Raw genomic sequence first — 24,897 nt, forward strand, 5'->3', positions numbered from 1 at the left:
CTAGTTACTCCAGTTCAGTTTGAGAAGTTACTCAAATATAATATTAAAGTATAATGAAACCATAACTTTCTCTGTTGGTATTTTTTTCTGATTACATTTAGAAAAGTACCTGTGGGAAGAGATACAAACTTGGGTACAAATTCTGGCTAAATAATTGTTCATAGGTAGCTGCTACACATTCAGCTTAAGCTCAGTGAAATGCTTGAGATTTCTTGGGCATAATGATTTCTTTAAAAATACTGCAAGTTCTGGGATTTTCCTGCTGGATGCCTGCTGAAACTGTTGTAACCAAATTTTTGTTGTGGTTTGTGTTGAGGTTTTTTTGTCATTTACTCTGAGGCCAGACATGAAGCAAGCAGTATTGGTTTTCTTCCAAAAGAATCACTGAAGTTAGTCTTGCCAAAACTGAGTCAGAAATGCAGAAAGCCAAAAAATGGCTACTGGAACTGATTTTTTTAAGTAACCGTAAGATCAATTCAGATGTAAGTGATAAATTCAGCTGATCTGTGGACTGCTATGAAGACTGAGTGCATTATTTGTGTAGGCTGTCGTTCTGTCCTTGAATTGCCCTGCTGGCAGTTCAAAGCAAAGTAAGGGTGGTGAGTTTTTAAGCTGTGGGTGCTTAAGGGTTGATAAAATTGTGTAACAGTTTTCACAGAACGGCAACGTGCAAATCTTTTCAGATATATATCCTCTGCTGTTTTTTAAACACAGAAAAAAAAAAGACTCCAGATTCCATTGCTAAAGTGTTTATACACACAGTAGTTTAGTTAGTATAGGAATAGTTGGAAAATTACTATGGTGTGCTTTGATTTCACAGAACTCTCTAATAATAAAATAAATCTTTTTATGGATTGCATGTATAGCCTGTGACTATAACACCATAAATTACAGTATATTATAAACATCTATATGAATCTATAATGGTATGTTATGGCAGCAGAAAGATGACGTATGTATACTATAACTGGGTGAATCGTCCCTAATCATCTCTCTCTAACCATCCTAATTCTCACTGACTGCAATCAAGCCCACAAGGATTGATCTAATCTGAGAGGAAACATTTTGTAGCAGATGTTTCTATATTTCTTCTATTCCTAACTTTAAATGTCAGCAGATTTGCAATCTGGAAAATAATAATAAAAAAAATAATGCCATCAGAAATTTTAGGATTTGAACTATGACACTAAAATGATCTAAGACCTAATTGTTTTCTATAATGTTGCAGAAGGTCATGCTGCAAGTTTATAAACTAGAGGTTTAACCTTGCTTCCTAATTAGGATGATGAAATGAAGCTCAAGGGTATGTGCAAGGTTATCGTATATGAGGAATGTTTCCCTGTTGGATATCCTTCATAACACACCTTCAGACAGCATTTTTTATTAAAGGCATTATTAGTGATCTTTCAGGGATATAGTTGTGAGTTTTTTAATCCTGGCTTTACAGTTTAAACAGCTTTGCTTTTATTGCAGTTGCTTTGTGGTAGATACTTCAGTAAAGTTTGAAGAAAATGTGTTGAAATAGGCAAGAGCAGGTGGAGAGTTAGAAACAATAAAAAAAAAAAAAGAAAACCTCCCCAAGTTTTATTGTATATCTTGTGGTAAAGTCTTGGCTCCACATCCTGGAGCTGCTGACAGAAGCAAATAACCTCACACATCTGAGCGGGGCTACGGATTATTTTTGCCTCTCCTCCTGTTGGGGGGGGTGTGCCAGATCACTGTGGAGGATCTTCTGCTTTGCTGCTGGGAGATGTGCGACTTCCCAGTGGTGTGGTAAAGGAGCAGGAGCTGGCCTCAATTCCCTGCCTCTGCACCCTCTGCGCTAATTCAGGAGCTCGGTGCTGTGCTTCCTCTCTTGCTCCTTCATAGAGATCCAAATTTGCCACCCAAAATGCACCCACTTAGTGCAGTGCTAACTGTATTTCAAAAAAGCAGGCTGCAGAATCACTGCTGTTAAGACAGGGAAAACACTGTTTCTAGGGCACCTTGACTTCAAAGATGCCCAGAAACCCAAGTGCGGGAGGGATGGCATGCCTTGTTACAGCAGTACTTGCTTTTGTCTTTTTAATGGAAAGTGTTGGTAACTCAAGTAGGTGGATTGCAAGAATGAGGTGTTTTGTTTTGTTTGTTTGTTTTTCTATTGACTTTACTCAGCAATAGTTTATATCCTGTAACTTGCTCTTTAGCTGAGGCATGAATGGTTTTGTCTTCCCATTTTCCTCTTCGGCCTTTTTACAGATAATAACTGCTTTTCAGTTTCTCTTAAATGTTACTTGAATGTGTGACAAGCGTAGTTCCACTGAAGGGGTAAGGTGTCACCCCTTGTCTCTTCTCCCTTTACCAAAATATGCACAGACAAATCAAAAAGTGGTGGGTGTCAAAACAATGGTTAAATATAACTTTACTTTGACAACTATTTTTATTTTTCTTACTACGAATCCTACATTTTTTTAAGTTGTGAGTCAAGATGTTTTGTAGCTTGCAGCATACTGCATTTCTCTCACATACCCCATAGAAACCAATATCCATTTTTAATGGAGATAACTAGTGAAGTAAATATGAACATATTCATGGTTTAGTGTTTTTAATGCATATACTGCAGATGTTGTCTTGTCTAACACTGCACATGGAAAGTCAGGGAGGAGAAATCAACTAGCCTTTCCTGCAGGTAACAAGATGTGAATGCAAGACTGAATATTACTATGTAGATGTATTCCTGGGAGAACCATTTGATGGGTTGTGCTAGCAAAAAACCCCATGAGTGATGCTTCGGTGCCCATCCTGGTCAGTGATGGTTTCTGTTAGTAACTAGGAGCTGACTCACTGCTGCTTCTCTCAAGAGACAAGTGTTTCTACAGCTAGTGGCAGAAAATTAGATGGTTTCCCAATATACCCAAGAAAGTGATTGCCATTTGTACTATCTTTTGGACAGGGGTAGGGGGATTTCAGAGCATCTTAAGTGGTTTGAGAAAAAAAGCTTATAGTGTTGTGACTGTCTTTTTTGGCATTATTAAAAAAAAAAAAAAAGAAAAAGATGGATGAGGGTTTTTTTGTTTCTGGTTTTTTTTGACTGTGGAATTTCTGGAATAATGTGTAGAGACTTGTCGATAAAAATCCCTTCTCTAAATACTAGTGATGACTGGCAAAGCTTTATTATCTACCGCTGTGGATAAAAAGAAATGTTAATCTCAAAAGCATCTATTGTCAGTGACTAGGAAAAGGCTTTAGAAATCTCTGGAAAATGGAAAATCATATGTAAGATTCCCACTGTAAACCCAAGTATTTAAAATTATTTTAGGAAAAGGAAAATGTTTTTCTTCTTTCTAAAAAACTAATTTAGCCAATAGATTTCCTGGAACATGTCTTTTAATGGATTTATTATGAACAACCATGGCAACAACAAAACAGAAAGGTACGATATGAGCATGAAGAACATTGATCCATTCAGAGGCCAAACTTTTGCATAGTCAAGAATATTAAAAAATATTAACATGCTGGAAAGGTGAGCTGAGAGGTGAAATAAGCAGAAGAAAACGTAAGAAAAGAAGATTATGCAGAGTTTTTCATCATTAATTGATCTATTGCAGTGTTTCAAGTAAAATATAAAAAAGGGATCTCTAAAGATTAATAGAAATGGAGCAGCACTGGAAGTCGAATTTCTGACTGGAAAGATTTCAGAAATCACTTGGGGCTGATAAGGTTATATTGTTCCAGGTCTGGAATCATTTTCTCTCACTAACGGGATGAGGCTACTCAGAGTCCATCCTTAGGAACAGAGGCTACTCTCCCCTGCAAGCTTGTACATTGTGATGACAGTCATTCCCATATGATATTGCAAAGGGCAGCCAAATCAGTTCTCAGAAGACCGCAAGTGTGCTGAGTTACTGCCCTTGCTTACTGATACATAGTGGCACAGGTAGTGGGATCTAGAACAATATTTTTGCTTTGCCCATCTTGTAAAACTGAGAGAGGAAGGATGTTGTTTAAAGAGGTTCTGCTATGCCATGGACTTAGCAGGTAATTTCAACAGAATCCTTCTCAGGTTTGTACTGAACAAGTTTTGGTCCTTCTAATTGATAGATTAATGAAAGGAAACCTAAACATAGCAAGCACTTAATGCTATCTTTCTGAATTTCTCCAGAAAAAAGCAATGGCATAGGATTAGACTTTGTTTGCCCTTGATACAAAATTTTTAAATCATATTTGCTGAGCAGTGAGTGCTCATCCAAGAATGCTGTAAAACTGATTAAATGATCAAATATTTGGCATTTCTTCAGCTATGTATGTGTGAAAACCAGACACTTAAATCTCACAGGAAATACTAAATGTTATGGAGAAAACACTGTGAGCGGTTCTCATTGTTGTTAAAGGGCTGATGCTGATTTCTTTCACAATGGCTACCCCAATTATCTGAGGACTTTAGAATTCTTTCAGAAGTTTTGATTACAGCCAATGGCATCCTAAAGTAGGCCAGGGATAAAAGAGTATCTCACAGTTCGTGAATAATTGAGTAGGCTTCTGTATAACAATGAGGTGCCTTATGAAAGGCAAATGTTTGTGTGCTGTGTGCTCACATCTGCACCTATTTATTCATATTTATAGGTAAATTCATATGCTAATGCTTTTTCAAACACTGAGATACAAACCGTTGGTGTAACAAGGTAGAATGCTGCTGAAATGCAGTGGAACTGTGTATGTTTATACCAGCTTTAAAAGTAGGTTTAAAAAAAAAAAAAAAAATCCAAATGCAAGGATGTATCTTGCTGTATGTACATACTATATCAGGATTCCTCTTCAAGCCACTCCATTCTTCAGATCTCTCCTCTCCCTAAAGGTCTGGAAAAAACAGATGTTAATAAATTGCAGCAGTAACAGTCCAAAGGTAAAACTTAGAGTTCCCTCTTCTTGCTATTCAGTGTTCTCCTTTAAAAGCAAGGGCTGTTCATTCCTGCAGTCTATGTACTGAAGCCTTTTAATTTCTCCCAATGCTGAAATGTGGGAAAAGGCCTAATAAGGAGCATCCTTAAAGATAACTAGCATTTAGCTCTCTCGGTATCAATGGATACTTTGAAGTGGCCACTAATAAGCGGGTCAAAGCCTCCCTCTTGAATTTTGTCAGTTTAGCTGCAAACCCTCAAACTCGCTTCCACACTGTCCCAGATTGATATGCAGTGAAAAAAGACTGAAGTTGCCATTAGAGAGACTCTGCTCACTTGTCACTGAAGGAGTTGCATTGGAGTACGCATTAGATGACCTTCTATCTGGAAAATGTTCTCATCCATGCAGAAATCTTACTTGTTGACTTCGCATGTGTAGTTTTCCATTTATTAGGGATACTTCTGATGTCCTGGATGGAACTGATACTTTGCATTATAATGAAATAGGACTGTGCCATATATATTTATATAAAAAAACAAACAAACAAACAAACAAAAAAACAGAGCAGAAAAAATACCAAAAAACCACCCTAACCTTCAAAAACTTCTCAGTCAATTAACACAAAACTTCTGTTACCTTATCACCAGCTGTCCAAAATTCAGGTCATCTGTAAAATGTAGATTCCATGACTGTGCTAAAACTCACCGCCACTGATGATGGGGCCTGTAGGTTGATCTGTTTTTCTAAAGAGAAGTCTTTGAGGACTGTAAACCATTAAGGGCAGATAACAAAAATAAGGAAATCAATAAAAGATTTGAAATGAAGGCAATGGTTTTTACCTTGATAAAGAACTTCTTAGGAAAAGACTTTCCTCAGAGGAAGAGAGATTAGCTGAAAACACACAGACTAAAATAAAACCCAGGTCCCAGAAGAGCCAGGAGTACTATTAAAAGCGACACTTTTATTAAATGTATAAATTTGTCTCCTTTGGACAGCTGGTACTATTGCTTTTAGTAAGATCAAAACAGTATGAATATCCTCTACCTGTGTGTACAGCTTTTCACACCATAAAGTTGTGAAGAGTTAATATGGGTTAATCAAGAGATAACTGTGGGAGTAGTGCTGTAGCTTTGGTAAAGTAAGTTGCAACACTGCCAAGATGTTATTTGAAGAAAGTATTATCTAATAAAGATGGTTTATGATGTCTCACAGTGTAATGCCATTTTTTTCAGGAAATATGATATTGTCTTTGCTTTCCCTCAGGTTAGGTGAAGTAATTTCTGAGATAGGAAGTACAGTTGTACAGTTGCCACTTTACAACCTTGGTAGAAAAAGCCTAAAACTTGTATGCATTGGAAGAAGTGTACTTGCAGAGATTTCATTAAATGCTATGTTTTCTTTCAGAAGTCTTCATAATTAAACATACAGATACTGTTGTCCAATAGTAGGTTGAAAACACTTACTCTGACATTAATCTGAGATAATGGCAACAGGATAGTGTTAGTTTTATTACATTAGAATGTGATTAATTAAGCTTAATTATTTTAATGACACTATATTTGCTGCTTATACTTAGTTTAGACCAGCATCACACTGAGGGGAAATCTTATTTTAGCTCTCTCTTCTCATATTTCCTTGACTTTTTTTTTTTTTTGTGTGTGTGTGTAATGGGAGATGTGTTTGATCCAAATTAAACACTATTGTACTTCTTGTGTTGTGTCATTAAATTTTGTAGAATTTCTGAAGAAATAAGGCTGTTCTCCACATATGGCCAGTGGAACCATTAACTAGTACTGGGGTTTTTTTTGTTTTCAATGTATCCTTGAAATAATGACATAAAAGTCCGTATGGTATTTTTTATAGAGCTGCGCAAGTACTGAAGAAGAGAATGAAGTAAACTATTTTCATAGATTATAAAACTAGATTAATACCTAATCCCTTACTTGCATAATACAGTCTAGAGGATTATCCTTAATCAGCTTCTCTTTGAACTGCAAATGTATTCTTATTTGATAATTCATTCCTGATTTTAAACTTCTGATTATGGCAATACCATCAGAATGCTTGGTAAATCATCTAATAAAGTACGCTCGTTGCTTAAAAATGCATTTCAAGCAAAATCTAGTGTGTTTCTCATTAAAATGAGAAGATAATACTGTTTTGTGCTTTCTGGAGGATTTTATTTTTCACCACTAGTTTTCAAACTTTAATAATCTGCATAGTATCATAGAATTGTTTAGGTTGGAAAAGACCTTTAAAATCATGGAGTCCAACCATCAACCATGCCCACTAAACCGCTAAACCACGTTCTGAAGTGCCTTGTCTACACACTTTTTGAATACCTCCAGGGATGGTGACTCAACCACTTCCCTGGGCAGCCTGTTCCAATACCTGACAATCCCTTCAGTAAAGAAATTTTTCCCAATATCCAATCTAAACCTCCCCCGCTGCAACTCGAGGCCATTTCCTATCTCCAGCCACCTGACAGAAGAGACCAGCACCCACCTCACTACAACCCCCCTTCAGGCAGTTGTAGAGAGCCATAAGGTCTCCCCTCAGCCTCCTCTTCTCAAGACTAAACAACCCCAGTTCCCTCAGCCGCTCCTCGTAAGACTTGTGCTCCAGGCCCCTCACCACCTTGGTTGCCCTTATTTTTTCCGTAGAGAGTTTGTCATTGAACTAAGTGAGAGAACTAGATGTTGTTGTCCAGTAATTGTCACACTGGTGCTTATTTCAACCTTGTGTTTTCTTTTCTGTGCATACAAGCTTATACTAACTGCCAGATACTGTGTTGTGTTAAAAGCTGCAATGAATGTTTCTCAATGGTATCAATACTCTCATAGAAATAGAGTGTAAATGTGAAAGCTAGTAATGCGTGGAGTGATTTCTGAAAGTACTTTCTCTAATGACAGCCTTATAATGATTTTCATTTTCAAAGTCCATGGATTTACTTGCATCTCAGGAATTGTCAAATTTGGCATGCGTGAAAGAAATTGAAGCAAAAAAGTGTACAAAGGACTGACAATATGTATAAAATGACAAATTGGTATTACTTTTGTAGAAATAATGGATGTTGTCAGAATTTTCCAGACTTTTAAAATAAAATATTGTCATTTTAAAATTTCTTCCTAAGTCAGTTATGTAACTGAATACATTTGTGATACTGCCCACCTTTAAAGAAAAGCTAATGTAATCCATTGATTTTGTTTGCAGATTTTCAGGCGTTGTTGGTTGGTTTTCAAGAAGGCTTCCAGTAAAGGACCCAGAAGGCTAGAAAAATTTCCAGATGAGAAAGCAGCATATTTCAGGAACTTTCACAAGGTAAATCATGCCTTTCTCATGAACTGAAGCATTGCATGTTTACCGTTCTTCATTGGGAAGAGTGTGTTCTTGGTTTTTCTAGTTTGCAAACAAGACAGTGAGAATCGGGTTGAAAACCTAATCCTGACACTAAAAGCACAGTAAAACGTCTGTAAATCTCAGGGATGCAGGTGAGATATTACACTGTTTTTTCCAGATGAGCACAAAACCCCCAATGTGTGTGAAGTGACAGACTGAAGTTTTTTCTTTAAACATTAGTATTTTGGAAATGCGTAAAATTGCCTGCTTAGTGAAATGTTTAGCCATTAGTTATTAACTAAGTATGGAACAAGTTCTGAAAATGCTAAATGCCTTGATTGTAATGGTGACAGTGGTTGAACATGTAATGTTTTTCCCAGAGCAGAACTCTTCAAGATTTATAAGCTCTGTCACCAGCAGGGATTTTTAAGGGCAAAAATTGAGGATTCATTGAATGAAATTCTCCCTGCTTTCTCTGTCACTATAATTTCTGTGATGGAAGACAAGATATTCAAGCACGGGTTTTTCTTTCTGTCTTGTAAGTTACTGTTAGCAGCTCCCCAAGTTAGTCAGTAGTCTTCAAGTTACTAAAATAGGGCAGGGCTCTGTGCTTGTACTATTGTCTTCTACCCAGTCACCTTTAGCTTTATGTCATATCAATGTTAGACGTTACGTTAAAACTGGCAAGTTGAAACACAAAGACAACTTAACCAAGGTCTCATGGCAAGCAGTGAAAGAGTGTGGTTGTAAGTCTAGATCTCTTGAAGGCAGGTCTAATGCTTTTTATCCTAAAACTACAAATTAGCCTTTAAGTTCCAGTAACCTCTCAGTATCTTTAAATGAAAAATGTATGTATAATAAATAGTATGCAATTATCCTGTGAATGTTTTCTAAGAAAAAAAGCCCCAGTAATTTCATATTGCCAAAAATCCAAAACTCTGATCTTATATTGGTATCCAGGGTTAGGACTGATGTGTACTAGACTATTGGGACTTTCAGTGATGGAATACGGTGGCAATGTTTACTCCCATGCATAGGAGGCCCATATCGAGCAAAAGTGATTCTTCTCTTCAACATAAATGTAAAAAAAAAAATGTACTTTCAAAATGTAACTTAATGATGGGTCTTTAAAAGGATTAATTGGATGGTTTGGGCTGATAGCTGTGGTGGGTTAACCCTGGCTAGATGCCAGGGGCCCACCAAAACCACTCTGATTTATCACTCTCCCTCCTCAGCTGGACAGGGGAGAGAAAATAGAACAAAAGCCTTGTGGGTCGAAATAAGGACAGGAGAGATCACTCACCGGTTACTGTCACGGGCAAAACAGACTCGACTGGGGAAATCAGTTTAATTTACTATCAATCAAATCAAATCAAGGATATTAAGAAATAAAACCAAATTTTAAAACACCTTCTCCCCACCCCCCCTGGTTCCTGGGCGCAGCTTCACTCCCGATTTTCTCTCCCTCCTCCCCTCAGCGGCGCAGGGGGACGGGGAATGGGGGTTGGGGTCCGCTCCCCACACCTGGTCTCTGCCGCTCCTTCCTCCTCAGGGGGAGGAGGACTCCGCACTCGGCCCCCGCTCCACCGGGGGGTCCCTCCCATGGCAGACAGTCCTCCACCAACTTCTCCAAGGCGAGTCCTTCCCGCGGGCTGCAGTTCTTCACGAACTTCTCCAGCGTGGGTCCCTTCCATGGGCTGCAGTCCTTCAGGCACAGACTGCTCCAGCGTGGGTCCCCCACGGGGTCACAAGTCCTGCCAGAAAACCTGCTCCAGCATGGGCTCCTCTCTCCACAGATCCGCAGGTCCTCCCAGGAGCCTGCTCCAGCGCGGGGTTCCCACGGGGTCACAGCCTCCTTCGAGCACCCACCTGCTCCAGCGTGGGGTCCTCCCCGGGCTGCAGGTGGAGATCTGCTCCCCCGTGGGCCTTCCTGGGCTGCAGGGGGACAGCCTGCCTCACCATGGGCTTCACCACGGGCTGCAGGGGAATCTCTGCTCCGGCGCCTGGAGCATCTCCTCCCCCTCCTTCTGCACTGACCTGGGGGTCTGCAGGGCTGTTTCTCTCACATATTCTCACTCCTCGCTCCAGCTACAGTTGCCGCAGCAGGTTTTTCCCCCTTCTTAAATCTGTTCTCCCAGAGGCAATACCCCTGTTGCTGATGGGCTCGGCCTTGGCCAACGGTGGGTCCGACTTGGAGCCGGCTGGCATTGGCTCTGTTTAACATAGGGGGAGTTTCTAGCAGCTTCTCACAGAAGCCACCCCTGTAGCCCCCCTGCTACCAAAGCCTTGCCATGCAAACCCAATACATTCCACCTCTCACTTCTGTGAATCACAGATTTAAAAATTATCATTAAAATCCACACTCATCTCACAAACTTCACTCACATCAACAGAAAAAGAATTCTCCACACCAAAATCAAAATAACATCATCACAACACCGAACGAAAGTGGACAATTTAGACACAGTCCACCTCTTGTCCCTTTCACAATTACAAATGAAATTCCCCACCATCATTCCACTCTTTTCTCTTTAGGTGTGTTCAGCACGTTTTGCCCGTTTCCTCTCCCAGTTACTATCCTTATCTCGAATTCCTCATATGCCACGTTGGGCACCAGAAAAGACTGTTGTGGTTTGACCTTGGCTGGACACCAGGTGCCCATCAAGCTGTTCTGTCCCCTCCTCCGCAGGATGGGGGCAGGAGAAAATAAGATGGAAAAAACTTGTGGGTCAAGATAAAAGCAGTTAAATAAAGCAAAAGCAAAGGCTCTGCGTGGAAACAAAGGAAAACAAAAGATTTATTCTCTACTTCCCATCAGCAGGCAATGTCCAGCCACTTCCTGGGAAGTGGGGCTTCAGTACGCGTAGTGGTTGCCCTGGAAGACAAATGTCATAATAATAAATAACCCCCTTCCTCCTCCTTTCTCTTCACTTTCATCGCTGAGCAGATGTCATACAGTATGGAATATCCCTTTGGACAGTTTGGGCTGGCTGTCCTGGCTGTGTCCCCTCCCAAGATCTTGCCCACCCCCAGCGCGCTGGAGATGGGGAGGGGTGTCGGAGAGCCAGCCTCGATGGTGTGCCAGCACCGCTCAGCAGGAGCCAAAACACCGGTGTGTTATCGACACCTTTCTAGCTACTGATGCAGAGCACAGCACTAGGAGGGCTGCTATGGGGAGAACTAACTCCATCTCAGCCAGACCCAGTACAATAGCTGTAGTGATGGCTGAAATCCTGAGGAGATAGCTTATCTATGAAGTTTGTGTGGATTAGCAACAGGGCAGAAGCATGAAAATGTGGGGCTTTGGGGAGAGCTTTGTGTTGTTGGGTTTTTTAATTTTTTTTGAGCATGTTACTGCCTACAGCATACTTTGTGTGTAAAAGGGCTCAGAAACACTATATGTTGCTTGTCAACTGTCATCGTTGTAGAAAAATCACGTGAAATACAAGAATCGCTTGAGAAGCTAAAAAAGTAACATAGGCACAGAATGCAACTGCATGTTGTAGTATTGATGGAAGCGTGGCCCTTTGCATTTAACACAAGCAAATGGAAGGGGGGGTGCTGTTCTTTTTCATCCCTTTTTTTTCCTCTTATTCCACTCCTTGGGGGCAGGGAGGGGGAAGAGAAAGAAATGGATACTCTTTCCTATTTAAAAGGATACTGGGCTTCTGGCTGTAGAGCAATAAGAATTGTATCCATTCACTTGGATTATACCTATTTTTCAAATAAAGTCATGAAATCATTTCCAAAGTTATATTATCAGAAAATAGAAACCCTGAGTCTTATCCTCAGGCTTGATATTTTTTTTTAAAAGGATATTTTATTATTTCATGATGATTATTCTCCTCAATTGCCTCCATTCTGATAAATGAAATAGTGGTGAAGTAGATGTGCGTGAATTGTGAATAGTCATCGAGCGTGACTATTGAGGGAACAGTGCAGGTCGTTATGGAAGCAAATATAGTTATTTGATTGCTAGTGTTGGATCAAAATATCTTGATTCTCTTTTTTTGTTTCCTTGAGCTGCTTATTGCTTGGTTGTATTTTGAAGTAGTTTATAATGCATGTTTATTGCTATCTAGTGCAAACTGTTAGCCCTGATTTGAAATTCTGTTTCCATATTCACTTGCAAAATAAAAGGAGGGCATCTGGTGTGCAAAGTTGAAGGGTAACTCTGAACTCTGAGAATCAATGCAAAATTTGATTAAATATTGAAGAAATGAGACCTGGTGTTTTTTAAGGAAGATTAAAATATAAGTTGCAAGCCTGACTCCTTATGAAAGGGCAACATGCTTGAAAGGGTGAAAGGCTCTGGTTGCACACTAATATTCATATAACACTATGTACATTCATCCTGAGATCTTTTTACCTGTACAGTCTCTTTATAACTAGTAGAAGAAAGAGGGTGGTACAGAGGGGGACTCAGCACGTACTGGGATTCTTCAGGAACTTAGGTCCTTCAGACCTTCTGATGGGTCTAGGTTACCTTGGGAGAAAGTCTAGGAGTAGCACATAGTGTTACTAAATTGTACTGTGCGGGTTTTCTAGCTTTCTTATGCAGAGTTACAGGAGAAAATATTCTCTCTCAAGTGGAAACATAACAAAAATTAATACCTCTGATTTATCTGCATTCAAATCAGTATCCAGGATCACAAACAGTACCCCGATATAAGTAACTCATCAAGATCTCCACTTTTCCATGTTTGAGCTTGAAATGTAGCTGAAATCAAATTCCCATTTAAAGCACTTTACCTAGATGGCTATGTATCTCCTATACTTATGTAATAGACCCAGGCACTGGGCAATATGAATTACAGAAGGGCTAAAAAAAAAAAGAAAAAGCAGGACTGGTACCACAAAGCTAAGAGAATTAAAACCAGAGATTTTCTGGTTTACGTACCCTAAATGAATATTTATTAAGGAATAAATAAGCTGGCCTCTTTACAAGATAGACTCCCTCCCTCTCCAGTATCCAGCCAATATGTGGTTTTATTTGTTATTCTGTAAATTCTCTAATGCTGTTGTGCATTGCTTTGGTGTGTGGGGGTTTTTCGTAATTTTCTTATTAAAAATAACAGTAATGGCATTAGTCCTTATAGACAAGTGTCTCCTGACAGTAACAGTGACTATTACATTCATTAGTTTAAACATGACCTCATCTGATCATTCCAGTTTCTGGTATCAAATTAAAACTCTTCATTACTGTAAATTTAGATTATTACACCCTTGCACAGGTAAGTTATAGCTGAGCTGTACTGTTTTCCCTTGAACGTTCATTGTAGAGGTTGTGCAGAACAGCTGTCTTTGCTCCCTCCAAAGAGGGCGTAAAGTGACAATAGCTCTGCACCCATCCCAAGCTTGGGTATGTTCTTGGTGGCTGTTCCTACACCACACCTTTACCATCTTAAAAGAGGCCATAAACAGCAAGCTTTCTGCTTTTTGTAAAAGCCGGTATAAGGTATGTAAAAAGCGAAATTCTTTCAGTACCAGTGCCTGTGACCCATTTAGGAGAGGCTTGCTGGAGCATTGCAGGAAGTCAGCATGGCTAAGTAGCAACCTGAAGGTTACTAGAAATGAGAGATCAAACTTCAAAACCTGAAGTGTATCCAAATAAACCAGAAAGCATTATACAGTTGGCCAATTAATTTATAAAGCAGAATTAGAAAGATCAAAGTAGAGCTTGAAGAGCAACTAACCAGAAGAGCTAAGACTGGTTATAAATACAGATTCTGACTCATCAGGAGCAAAAAGCTTGCCAAAGACCCCATGCATCCAAATGACAGACTATAAAGGAAATGTGCACGAAAGAGTAGAAATGAGCAGATTTGCATTGGGGTTTCTGTACAGCAAACTGGCATGCTGCATTGTGGGTGTGCAAGGAAGGATTCTGCAGAGATGTCTCTTTCTCATAAACTTGATCATAGATACTTCAACTCCAGCTACACAGAATGGTCACTAGGAAGTAAGGAGAACATATTCACTCAAGAGCCCAAAGGGAACTTAAGGATGACAGCTGAATTACTAATGGTAGTCTATAAACTCCAAAATGGAAACCAATAGGTGTGGATTCTTCCATTCCTTGTAAAAGCCCCAGTTCCATTGATGCATGCTTCTCTTTCACTAATAAGGTAAATAACCTTCACACAAGGTGAAGGTGTTGTGAGCTGGGTCTGTCCCTGACAAGATGTAGCTGTCTTGGAGCAAGAGAAGCTTGAATCTGTTACTGCTGGCATGCTGACCCTTCAAATAAATAAATACGTGATGTCTGACGTAGAGTTCAAGACTTAGTGATTTAATCCCCCCAATATGAGAGATTGTTGTGTTAGAATTGTGTCAACAACAGCTAACTCTTAAGTCTTTGAGTTTTGTGTTAGCAAGATTAAAGTAGGATAAGATTTTTGGATTTTTTTTTGTTACTTGTTTTTTCTGTTCTGTTCGATTGTGATGTGCTTTATATAAATCCGCAAATGCAAAATAAAATAACTTGGAAAACATTTTAGCAATGACTTCTGATAGTCAAAAATATATATGGAACAGGTGGTCTTAAGCACATGTTATATCATATGTGTCCACAAAAATAAATAAAAATCAAGAAGAAGAATAGCAGTAGCCTTCTAACTGTAATCTACTAAATTAAATCTGTGGTCAGGGCCACACAAGGGGAGCTACATTACACTTTTTCTTTAGCTGCTTGATTGTCCTGAAGAAACTTGTGGAATGCTAAATACTAGTTTCAGAAAATGGTGATTTATGTAATGCAATCCCAGTGGTTTATGGTAAGTTCTTATATCAGCTACAGCGGTTTCTTGAACGGTTCTTGGCAATAAGATCTCCTGTGCACATGCGTGCACAAGCACACACCTAGAGTTTCTGTGGTGTGTTCATAGTCCTGTTTTGTAAGAGAAAGGAGAGGACAGGTTCTTTTTGTGTTTAAAAACTTGGTATGCAGGAACAGTAAGAAATTTATTGTTCTACAGCAGAGTTGCTAGTCTCTAATTGAGATGGCCTTAAACCATGAGGTCATTATTCACTTCAAAATATTTCAGGATAAGTGAATTCCTGATAACTTGAAAAACACTAAATTTTGCCACAGTCATCTATGTGCTAGCCCATACTGTTCTCAAATGTAACTACAACTCTAAAATGAAAAATAAAAATGTTTACATGTGGTAGCATTATTATAATCCTTATAAGAACTTCTCTCTGATTGTTTCTTAGTTACCTTGGGTTGGTTTTTTTTCCCCCTCGGTGTTCTCTGGCCACTGCCAGGTTGCCTAAATAAAGATTCATATTGCTAAAGAAATGTGAACTAGCCTACTATTTATTCTAGTGTAGTCCAAGAGTCCTGCTTTATTTGGAGTATTTCAGCCTCTGGTGTTGCTCATGTTCACTACAAATCAGAAGTTATGCAAGTCTCCTTATGGACCTCTATAATCTGAGATGCTACTATTATTGATTCTTGATGTAAAGGCATTGCTTCTCTGATGTAAAGGCATTCTCAAAAGGAAGTTGGATAAACATCTATCAAAATGTAATTGTTAGCCTTGAGTTCTTGCACTTTTTGTGATAAGATATATTATAACGCTTGATTTGCATGCAAATTTGAATATTATTTTAATTCCCCTTCCTTGTTTTTTTTTTTTTTGTTTTGGTATAATGTTTATGCTTTCTGTTTTTCAAAATCTCGCATTCAAATCTGTCTGGTTTTGCTATGTTGACCATTCTGCTTCCACTGTTTGTCAGTTGATCTAAATTTCCTTATTAAGTATTTATTTTCTCATCTGGTTAAATTCACTCAAAAATTCTTATTAGACGAAAGCTAAATACGAGTACCTTATGAAGATCTGGTCACATTCACAGATACTGGATTTTTAGTTTGAGAACAGTGCCAAAGTTAGACCATTTTGTCCTTTTCCTCTTCTCCCCTTATCATTTGTTCTTTAAAAGTGTGGTCATATTTTATTGCCCAGAACTTCTTTCAGAAAATTTCAAAATAGTGATGTCAATGTAGTATTTTCTTAGAAGCCCAGTGAATGTGTGTGTGCGTGTGTAAGTACGTTAGTTTTGAAAAATAATTTGCAAAGTTTTATCTGCAAAGAATTGAGAATTTAACAGTTACTTTTTGTAAGTTTTTGCTCTTTGAGGTTGAAAGAGGTGCCCAAATGTACTTTGTGTGGTTTTTACACCCCTGTTTTGCTGAGTCTTCCAGAGAGAACTAAATTTTCTTGAAAACCATATCCTTGTTTTTCCCCATTTTGACATGTAATTCTCTTCAACTATTTGTTTACAGCACTTTCAAGTAATATCTTGTCTTCTAGCAAAACCATCTAGTTAGCTTGGGAAGGTTACAAAGGACATTGCCTTCATGGGCAGCTATTACTCAGCTGACAAGATTAAAATGAACCCTATTTAAATATAACTGTTAGTAAAATTATTCATTTCTGTACACCAAACAATAAGATTTGGAGTAATTATCAGATCCTTCTTAAAATATGGAAGTATCTGAACAACGTAATTGTTCAAAGCAAGCATTCTATGCACCAAAAGCAAATTGCAGGAATAATTGGAGCTGTGCTGGTAGTAAAGCTGTTAATAGACTCTGAGCACATCAAGGGGCAGCATGCAAACTAATAAAACAAAATCTCTCTCAGCAAAGATTGTATTAAGGCAATAACATCTTTGTTCCTTAACAATGGAGTGAGGGAATCTACAAGCTGAGCATGCTGACAGGACTTTGGGCTCCTACAAGCACGGACCTAAAATACTTAACTGACCCTACACATCTCTCCCTCTGTAGGTGTCTACTCATCCTTGTAAACCTTGAAGGCACAGAGTATCAATTAGAAGTGTCAATTCACAGGGTAGATGAAGAAGTGGTGTCAATGGATGGCTTTGAATTCCTCAGCAGTGGCATCAGCGGCTGAATCTAAGTATCAAGGAGGGAATAAATGATGAGAAAAGTAAAGATAATAAGAAAATCTCTTAGTCTCTACTAGTAACACAAAGCAACTCCCAGACATGTTAGTGGTGGTTCTTACATGAAGATCCATGTACACTTACTACAGCAAATTCATAGTAGTACTTGAGTGCGTGCACAGTTTTGCAGCAAAAGGGACACTCTTAAAAATCAGCTGTTTAAAGAGGAGCCTGTATTCCCATTCTATTAAGTTTTAAAACAAGCTGGAAGACTGAACTCTTTACTGTAAAAAATATTATTGGATGAGAGAAGAACTTTTAAACATTTCAACAGGAGAGAGGGACAAAAAAAAAAAGAAAAAGAAAAAGAATTTTAGAATGTAAAACTTCCAAAATTTCATTGACCCATAGAACAATTCAGGTTGGAGAGGGCCTCTGGAGTCCATCTAGTTCAATCTCCTGCTCAAAACAGCATCAGACAGGTCACGTCGCTCACGGCCATGTCCAGCTGGGTTTTGAATATCTCTAGAGATGGAGGCTCCGTGACCTCTACAAAGCTAAACATGAAGTCCTGCACCTGGGACCTTATAACCAAAGCAGCAAAAGAGACTTTCAGCTCTGCTGAAAAGGCCCCGAGGGTCCTGCTGGGCAGTGCGGTGAGCCTGAGCCAGCCGTGTGCCCTGGCAGCAAGGCAGGCAAACCATGTCCTGGGCTGCCTCAGCAGGAGTATGGGCAGCAGATTGAGGACTCTTTAACTAGGAAGGCTTCTCCCTGCTGAGTGCTTGTTAAGCCATACCTGGAATATTGTGTCCAGTTCTGATCTCCTGGCTGCTCTATTCAAGAGAGACACTGAAAAAACTGTGAGGGTCCAGCAGTGGGCCAGTAAGGAAATGAGAGGTTGGAGAACCTGACGTATGAGGAAAGGTTGAAGGAGCTGGGTTTGCACTAGTGATGAGAGAAGGGCCGGAGGACATCTAATCACAGCCTTCCAGTTTTGATGAGGTGGCTGAGGTGGGAAACGGAGGTGCTGTCTTAAGGATGCGCACAGAAAGGACAAGAGGCAATGGGCAGAGGTTGCTTCAGGGTAAATTAGCTGGGTATAAAGAGAAAAAAAAAATTAGCCATGGGAACCACTAAACGTCAGAGCAGGCTGACCAGAGAGGTCAGTATTTCCTCCCTGGAAATCCTGAAGACCTAGCTTGGCAGAGCCCCCTGTAACCTAATCTAAGGCCCTGTTTTCAAGGTTGGACCAGATGATCTCCAGGGTCCCTTCCAACCTAGACTTCTCTGTGAACTATGAAGTATGTGTCTTCAAGTTGCTACAAGCTCTTGATATATCCCCGTGCTGCATCTATAGTGTCAAACTTGTCCTGCCCTCGCCCGAGTATATTTCAGTTATTTCTAGTGATGGAAAAAATATACCTAATCTTCCTAGTGTCTCTTAAATCAGTCTCAAGAGAGCTTTTCTTTGAACTACGTTAGTGTTACTGCTTTACCGTAGAGAAGACGATGGTCTGTGTGTCAGTTATGTATATTCTGTTTTTGCCATGAAAATCTAACCATGTTTTGGCAAAGTTTAAAGCCTTTGCAAACCTGTATTTTGTGCATGTTTGTTAGAAATGCTTCTGACTTTGACAGCTAAAATGTCTCTTGTCATCTGTAAAGCTTTGTATATGATGGAAATTCAGATAATTTTCTCTCTTGAGTAATGAAATGTGTTCCCTCCACTTCTTTCAGGGCTAAAGCCTGACATTCACTCTAATAGCTACTTGTCATTTCTGAAGACTAGTGCGGGGTCAGGTGTTTGAGATGAGATCATGGAGCCATTCTCTGTATGTATATCCTCTGGCACTTAGGTAACATGGACAGGAAAATTGTTGAATTAAAACTTAGAGAAGAACAAGACCAAATGTTAGACCATGGGAGAAAAATAAAGGAATAAATGCTCCGGCACTCTATGAAAGCACCTTATCAATTAGATACCTGGGAGAAACACCAAGAACTTCTGGCAGACAGAAAGCTGGCTGTTCAGGTAGTTGATATGAGAAATGCTATGGGGAAAAATGGGATGGGAAGATGGTGAAGAAAGTGCATATTATTGAGAGTAGACTGAAATCCATTTTATTTGACTTTGCACAAAACCAAGGAGACTGATACAGAAATAAAAATCTGACAATGAGAGCAAGGTGGACAAGGAAGCAATGAGGATGGACGTAGTTTGTCTCTTCAGCCCAATTATATCTCAAGCAAAGAGTGTCAGTGCAGCAGGACAGATGAACATTAAGAGAAAGGAAGAGGGATTGTTCAGATTTTTGCACCAAAGCAAATTGCTCTCTAGTAACACTACCTACCTCATGTTTCAGCAGCTGGAAGGTGTGTACTTCTCAGACATTTCCCAGGAGTGGCATGTTCTGAAATAAAAAGACCCCTTGTCTGGGAGTGAGGGTTTCAGTACCAGTGTCATGGTTTCATCTGCAACAGAGTTAATTTTCTTCCTAGTAGCTGGTACAGTGCTGTGTTTGGGATTTAGGATGAGAAGAATGTTGATAACACACTGACGTTTTAGTTGTTGCTAAGCAGTGTTTATACTAAGTCAAGGGCTTTTCAGCTTCTCATACTGCCTTGCCAGCAGAGGCTGGAGGTGCATGAGAAGCTGGGAGGGGACACAGCCAGGAGGAGCTGACCCAACGTGGCCAAAGGGATATTCCATACCATGTGATGTCATGCCCGGTATATAAACTGGGGGGAGTTGGCCTGGGGTGGGGGGGGATCACCGCGTGGGAACTAACTGGGCATCGGTCAGCAGGTGGTGAACAATTGTATTGTGCATCACTTGCTTTGTATATTCTATTGTTATTATTATTTTCCCTTCCTATTAAACTGTCTTTATTTCAGCCCACAAGTTTTACTCCCCCCCCTCCCCCCGATTCTCTCCCCCATCCTACTGGGTGAGGGGAGTGAGTTAAGTGGCTGTGTGGTGCCTAATTGCTGGCTGGGGTTAAACCACAACAACCAGGTACCCAGATGAAGTTGAGGGATAGGTACTTCTGAAGAGAGACTGGAAATAAGGTCTCTGAAGGAGGTCTCCACTGGTCCTTGGGGGTAGGTCAAGAAGAAACTGTTGAGCTAGGATATAAACCAGCTGAATTCTGCTGTGGAGATTTGCACTAAGCTAGCTCTCATTTTCAATGCAAGTGTTGTTGAGAAGCTGAATCCTGGATATCTCAATTCAGATTGGAAGTTTAAAGAACATAGTTTTGACTTTCATTTGTTTTCACCGTAGAGTTTCTTTGTTCCTTTCCTGTCAGTATAATCCACACCTCTCAGAAGTGAGGAAGGTGTGAAAGGAAATTAATATTTGTGAAACCCATCTGTGTGAAGTATTTGTGTCATCACCATTATGGAAGAACCCTGAGAGAAGCCAGGTTGTAACCAGTATACCATTAAGTCAGAAAAACAGTATGAAGTTATGAGAATCAAACATAATTTGTAAAGCCTCTATTTAACAGAATGGTAGTTATCATTTATTCTGACTGAGGTGAAAAATAGCTATGAAAAATCAAATATGATCATATAATTAAGACAATGTGTATCATAATACATATAGAAGGGGTACCAATAAACATTTTTATTTGTGTTAACATACAGAGATCAGACCCCGTGGGGCCCACTCCCATACAAACAATAGGAGAATAGTGGACTAGACCTATAGAACTAGTAGTCAAAGTAATACTCAAGTCTTCCTTTCCTAGGAAGTAGCCTTGACTCGGTATTTGTTATTTTTTCCAATATTGAGTGTGTCTATTCTCACTATTCAAGTGTAGAAAGTAAGTATACTACATAAATAATAAAAGTTCATGATGAAAGTTAAAGACCTAATTATCTAGCCTGCTGTTTATAACACTAGTAAAGAAGTGTTACATGAGGAATTCTTTTTTCTTAATGACAACATTTTCCCTTGAAGCTACTCTGAATTGTATCTGTGTTGTTGGAGGAATGTTTACCATTTTGATGTGGAAATGGGAAGAGGCATGGTCCCTTGTGCAATAGCTATAAAAGGAGGCAGACAGGTACAAACATCATGTTATGGTGTACCAGGGAGGGCAGACAGGTTTGTCACTGTAATTTACTTTCTCTTAATAAAGGGAGATGAAATATAATAAGTCTTATGAGTACTAAGTTTCATTTAAGGTTTTGATTTGCTTATAGTAAGGGAGGCTTTGCAACGTAAATAAAGAACAATCTATTATGAAAATTGGCATAAAGCTATCTAATTATTACTTCTTCGTAGAAGGAAATTTGAAATTCAAATCACTGGCTGATGAAGGTTATTAAAAATGCATTAGAGTTGAAAATGTAGCTGTATGTAATTGTCATAATAGATATTCAAAATTAATTTATCCCCAATGACAATTAAGTTAAAAGAATTTTCAAATTATCAGCTAACAAATTTCAGTTAGTTTTAGAAGTACAGTGAAAACATTTCAAAAAGTTTGTCAAAAAATTAAAACTATCTCTTTTTTAAAAAATCCTAAAAGATGGTTTACATTCCTGTTCAGAATCTTTGCTTTTCTTCTGTTTCGAATTATTGCACTCTATTGCCTTTTCTTTTTTTCCTCAGGTTCTCTCCATTGCATTTTTCTGTCTTTTGCATTTTTCTCCTAAAGGATTCTGGACCACTTTGAGTGTGTGTGTACACACACGTACAGGCATGTGCTGAGTTTAGATTAATTTAAACTCATAAATTTTCATTACATATCTGGTTTTTCATCTAGTTGATGTATTTTTCTGATGAGCATCAGGAATCTCTTCTTTTAGAATATGTGAAATGCCTTTAATGTATATGTTTATATTTAAGAACAGTATCAAAATGCCAGTCTTGGTATTGTTGGATTAGGATGGGGGTTATTTTTGAAGACACTGAGGCAGATTGACACTCTCTAAAAATCAATGGGGGTAAAGTTTTCTAAATACTACTATTTTCGTGGTGGGTTTGTATTTATTGTTTGAATCCATTTTAAGGACAAACCAAAACAACTCAGGCTAGCGGATATCTCTGTGGTTGTGCTTGTATATGTGCATGTGTGGGCTTGTACCACTTGCTGTTGGCCAGAGCCCCCAGCTGAGCCCTGTGCTTGTGTGTGGCTTCCTCAGCTTTGGGATCAAGTGAGAAGAGCCAGGAACAGGGAGGGCAAAGATGATGATGTCCCTTCTCCTTTCCTGGCTAATGTCGTTTCTCTTTTTCTGAATAAAGCTCTTGATAGTTCAGCGGATACCCAGCAGCTGAGAGGTGCTTAAAACCTGCATCATGAGGTGCCTCTCAACTGTGATTTGGTTTTGGGTTTTGGGGTTTTTTTCCCCTGTGAGTGGTGCAATGGAAGTAAGCCAGCCTTTCTCACCTAATTTTGAGCCGAGGCTTCCCCATGGTTTCAGAGTCTGGCTAAAGGGAGCTACAGCCCAAGCTGAAGGCTTTCAGTTTGAAAGGGGTAGGAAGGGGAGTTAAACCTAGGGCTCAGCCACTGGCATAATGTACAGCATAGATACAACCAAAATAATTTATGTGTGTTGAAGGCCTACAGTTACTTGTATCCTCTAACACTCCTGACCCAGTTTGTCAATGCAGTGAGAGATTACGTAGTTAGGGTTATACCTAGCAGTTTAGCAGGAAGAATTATATACCCATCACTTACTGTGCTCAGCAAAGTTATATTTTGTAAGCATGTCTTTGCTTGTAAGTTGTTTTCAAATGTAGTCTGCGTTAATAAATACTTCTTTTTAACTGAGCTTACCTAACAAGATAAGTTTGGGAATTATTACAGGTCAGCCAATTTAAATAAACCAAGAGGAAAGTCTAAAGGAAGTTTTGGAAAAGTACATTTCTCCTTTTCTTTTTACTCAAAGACAAATAACATATTCCTTTTAGTTAACCAGTACCTTTGGGCTGAAACTAGAAAAGGTCTGGACATAATCATGTATTTTGAGAATGTTAAAAGTGAAAATTTTTAAAAATGGAAACAGTTTCTAACTGTCCAGTGTATTTTAGTAGCCTCATAAGGCTATTAAAACTCATATAACGATGTAATTCATTTACACGTTCATTGTGAAGAATTGTCCTATTGTTCCTTTTGGATAATTAAACTACAGTAATGAAATGCCCCGTTTTGTTTCTCAGGCATAAGCACAGTGCCACTGTTTGCATACCTAGTAACTCTAGCAGGAAGTTTGATATTGAAAGTACCTCTTTTTTTTTTTGATTGTAGCTGAAATTTGGAGAGGTAATTGGGAAACCTGTTTTATTTCAGTTGTGAATCATCTTCCCTCTCTGCCATCTCTCTAGCATGGTGTTATTTTTCAAGTGTGAACCTGGGTTGCAAATTAGAATGTTCTTTTAGTATTAAGGTATTAGTTATTTTAAATTTTGTCAACACTCACTTTTACAGAAGTTGGTTCCCCCCCCCCCCCCCCTTTTTAATGCCATCCTAACACAGTAGTCTGGTATCCAGTTTGCACATCAAAATAAAAGGTCAGATTGGAAAACATATTTCAAAGGTTGTTTAGGATAGTGAGGAAATGGGGTTGGGGAGAACTGGGATTTTTATATTACAAATGACTGTCTATAAAAATACCCTTTGAAGTGTGAAGGCTTTTCTTTTTCAGTGTGCATTTAAAAATCCTAATTGAAATGTTTGTTGAGGGAAGAGGTCCACATACACATGAACTGATCAGATTTTAACTCTTGCTTTAAAACACCAGGCTACCAGCCAAAACCAGAATAATCCCAGTAGGCTGGTTGATTTTATGGATTAGGCAGCAGTTCAATCCTGGCAGTATTACAGCAGTGCAGTTTGAGAGAAAGTAAGGTAACTTGGCTTGGCAAAACCCCTACTTATTTGCCTATTAAAGGCAGCTGGTATGACTTAACAGGCTTTTTCTGCCTTGGTAGGTTTGATTTACAGGCACTGTGAAACAATATAGCATTTAAAGTGGCATAACAAAAGCTAATCAAGGAAGTTTGGTTTCCATCCTTATTTTTTTTAGATTTCATTGAGGCAAAGTGAAGACTTTGTAACTGCTTACGTGGTAAGTGGGCAGTTAGAACACAGCATGAATCTGGTACCCAGGTGGTAGCCCATATGAAATCAGCAATAATGATATTTAGCATGCTTAGCAATAGTGAAGACTTAGAGAGAAGAAAGAGTTAAGGTGAAGATTCAGATTTTCTTTCTTTTACATTTTTTTAAATTTTGAGAAATTAAAAGATAGTTATTTTATTTTATATTCAGTCTAAATTTATATAACGTCATCTACATTCTCCTAAAACACTGAAAAATTTAAACTTTTTCATTTTTTTTAAATGTCAATTTTATCTGGAGTGCAAGAAGAAATTATTCAGTATCCCTCTGCTGTTAGACCTACACATATTTCCTCCCATCAAACTTTACGTTCTTGCCCTGACATTACTGGCTTATACTTAGACCGATTTATTTTTAATATACACATTCATTCTGTCTCCTTTTTTTTTATTTGTTTTTGTTATCTACTTTTTCAGTTAACAGATGAGATTCTTACTGCTGTTACAGGTGTGGTTTCCATTTAGTGCTTACAGGCATGAACTTTTACTTGGTAGCAGTTTCTGAAACCCTTATTCCTCTGAAATAGCAGTTGGAGACCTGCCCCAGAGGCACAATGTGGAGGTTGATATGCCACTCCTTGGCAAAATTCCTGAAGGGTCTTGTTACCATAACAACTCATCTTCTTCCAAGG

General features: G+C 38.9%; 1 protein-coding gene across 2 annotated transcripts in view; it reads left to right on the top strand.

The window, feature by feature from the left end:
• The window catches only part of DOK6 (docking protein 6), a 266,551-nt gene that overhangs the window by 98,340 nt on the left and 143,314 nt on the right, over positions 1-24,897 (top strand). For both annotated transcript variants that reach the window (XM_049830463.1, XM_049830462.1), the window contains exon 2: positions 8,092-8,199. In XM_049830463.1, the coding sequence (XP_049686420.1) occupies positions 8,092-8,199 (108 nt within the window). The remainder of the gene's footprint in view (positions 1-8,091; positions 8,200-24,897) is intronic.

The sequence above is a fragment of the Accipiter gentilis genome, chromosome 27 (assembly GCF_929443795.1).
Source record: "Accipiter gentilis chromosome 27, bAccGen1.1, whole genome shotgun sequence".
Taxonomy (NCBI): domain Eukaryota; kingdom Metazoa; phylum Chordata; class Aves; order Accipitriformes; family Accipitridae; genus Astur; species Astur gentilis.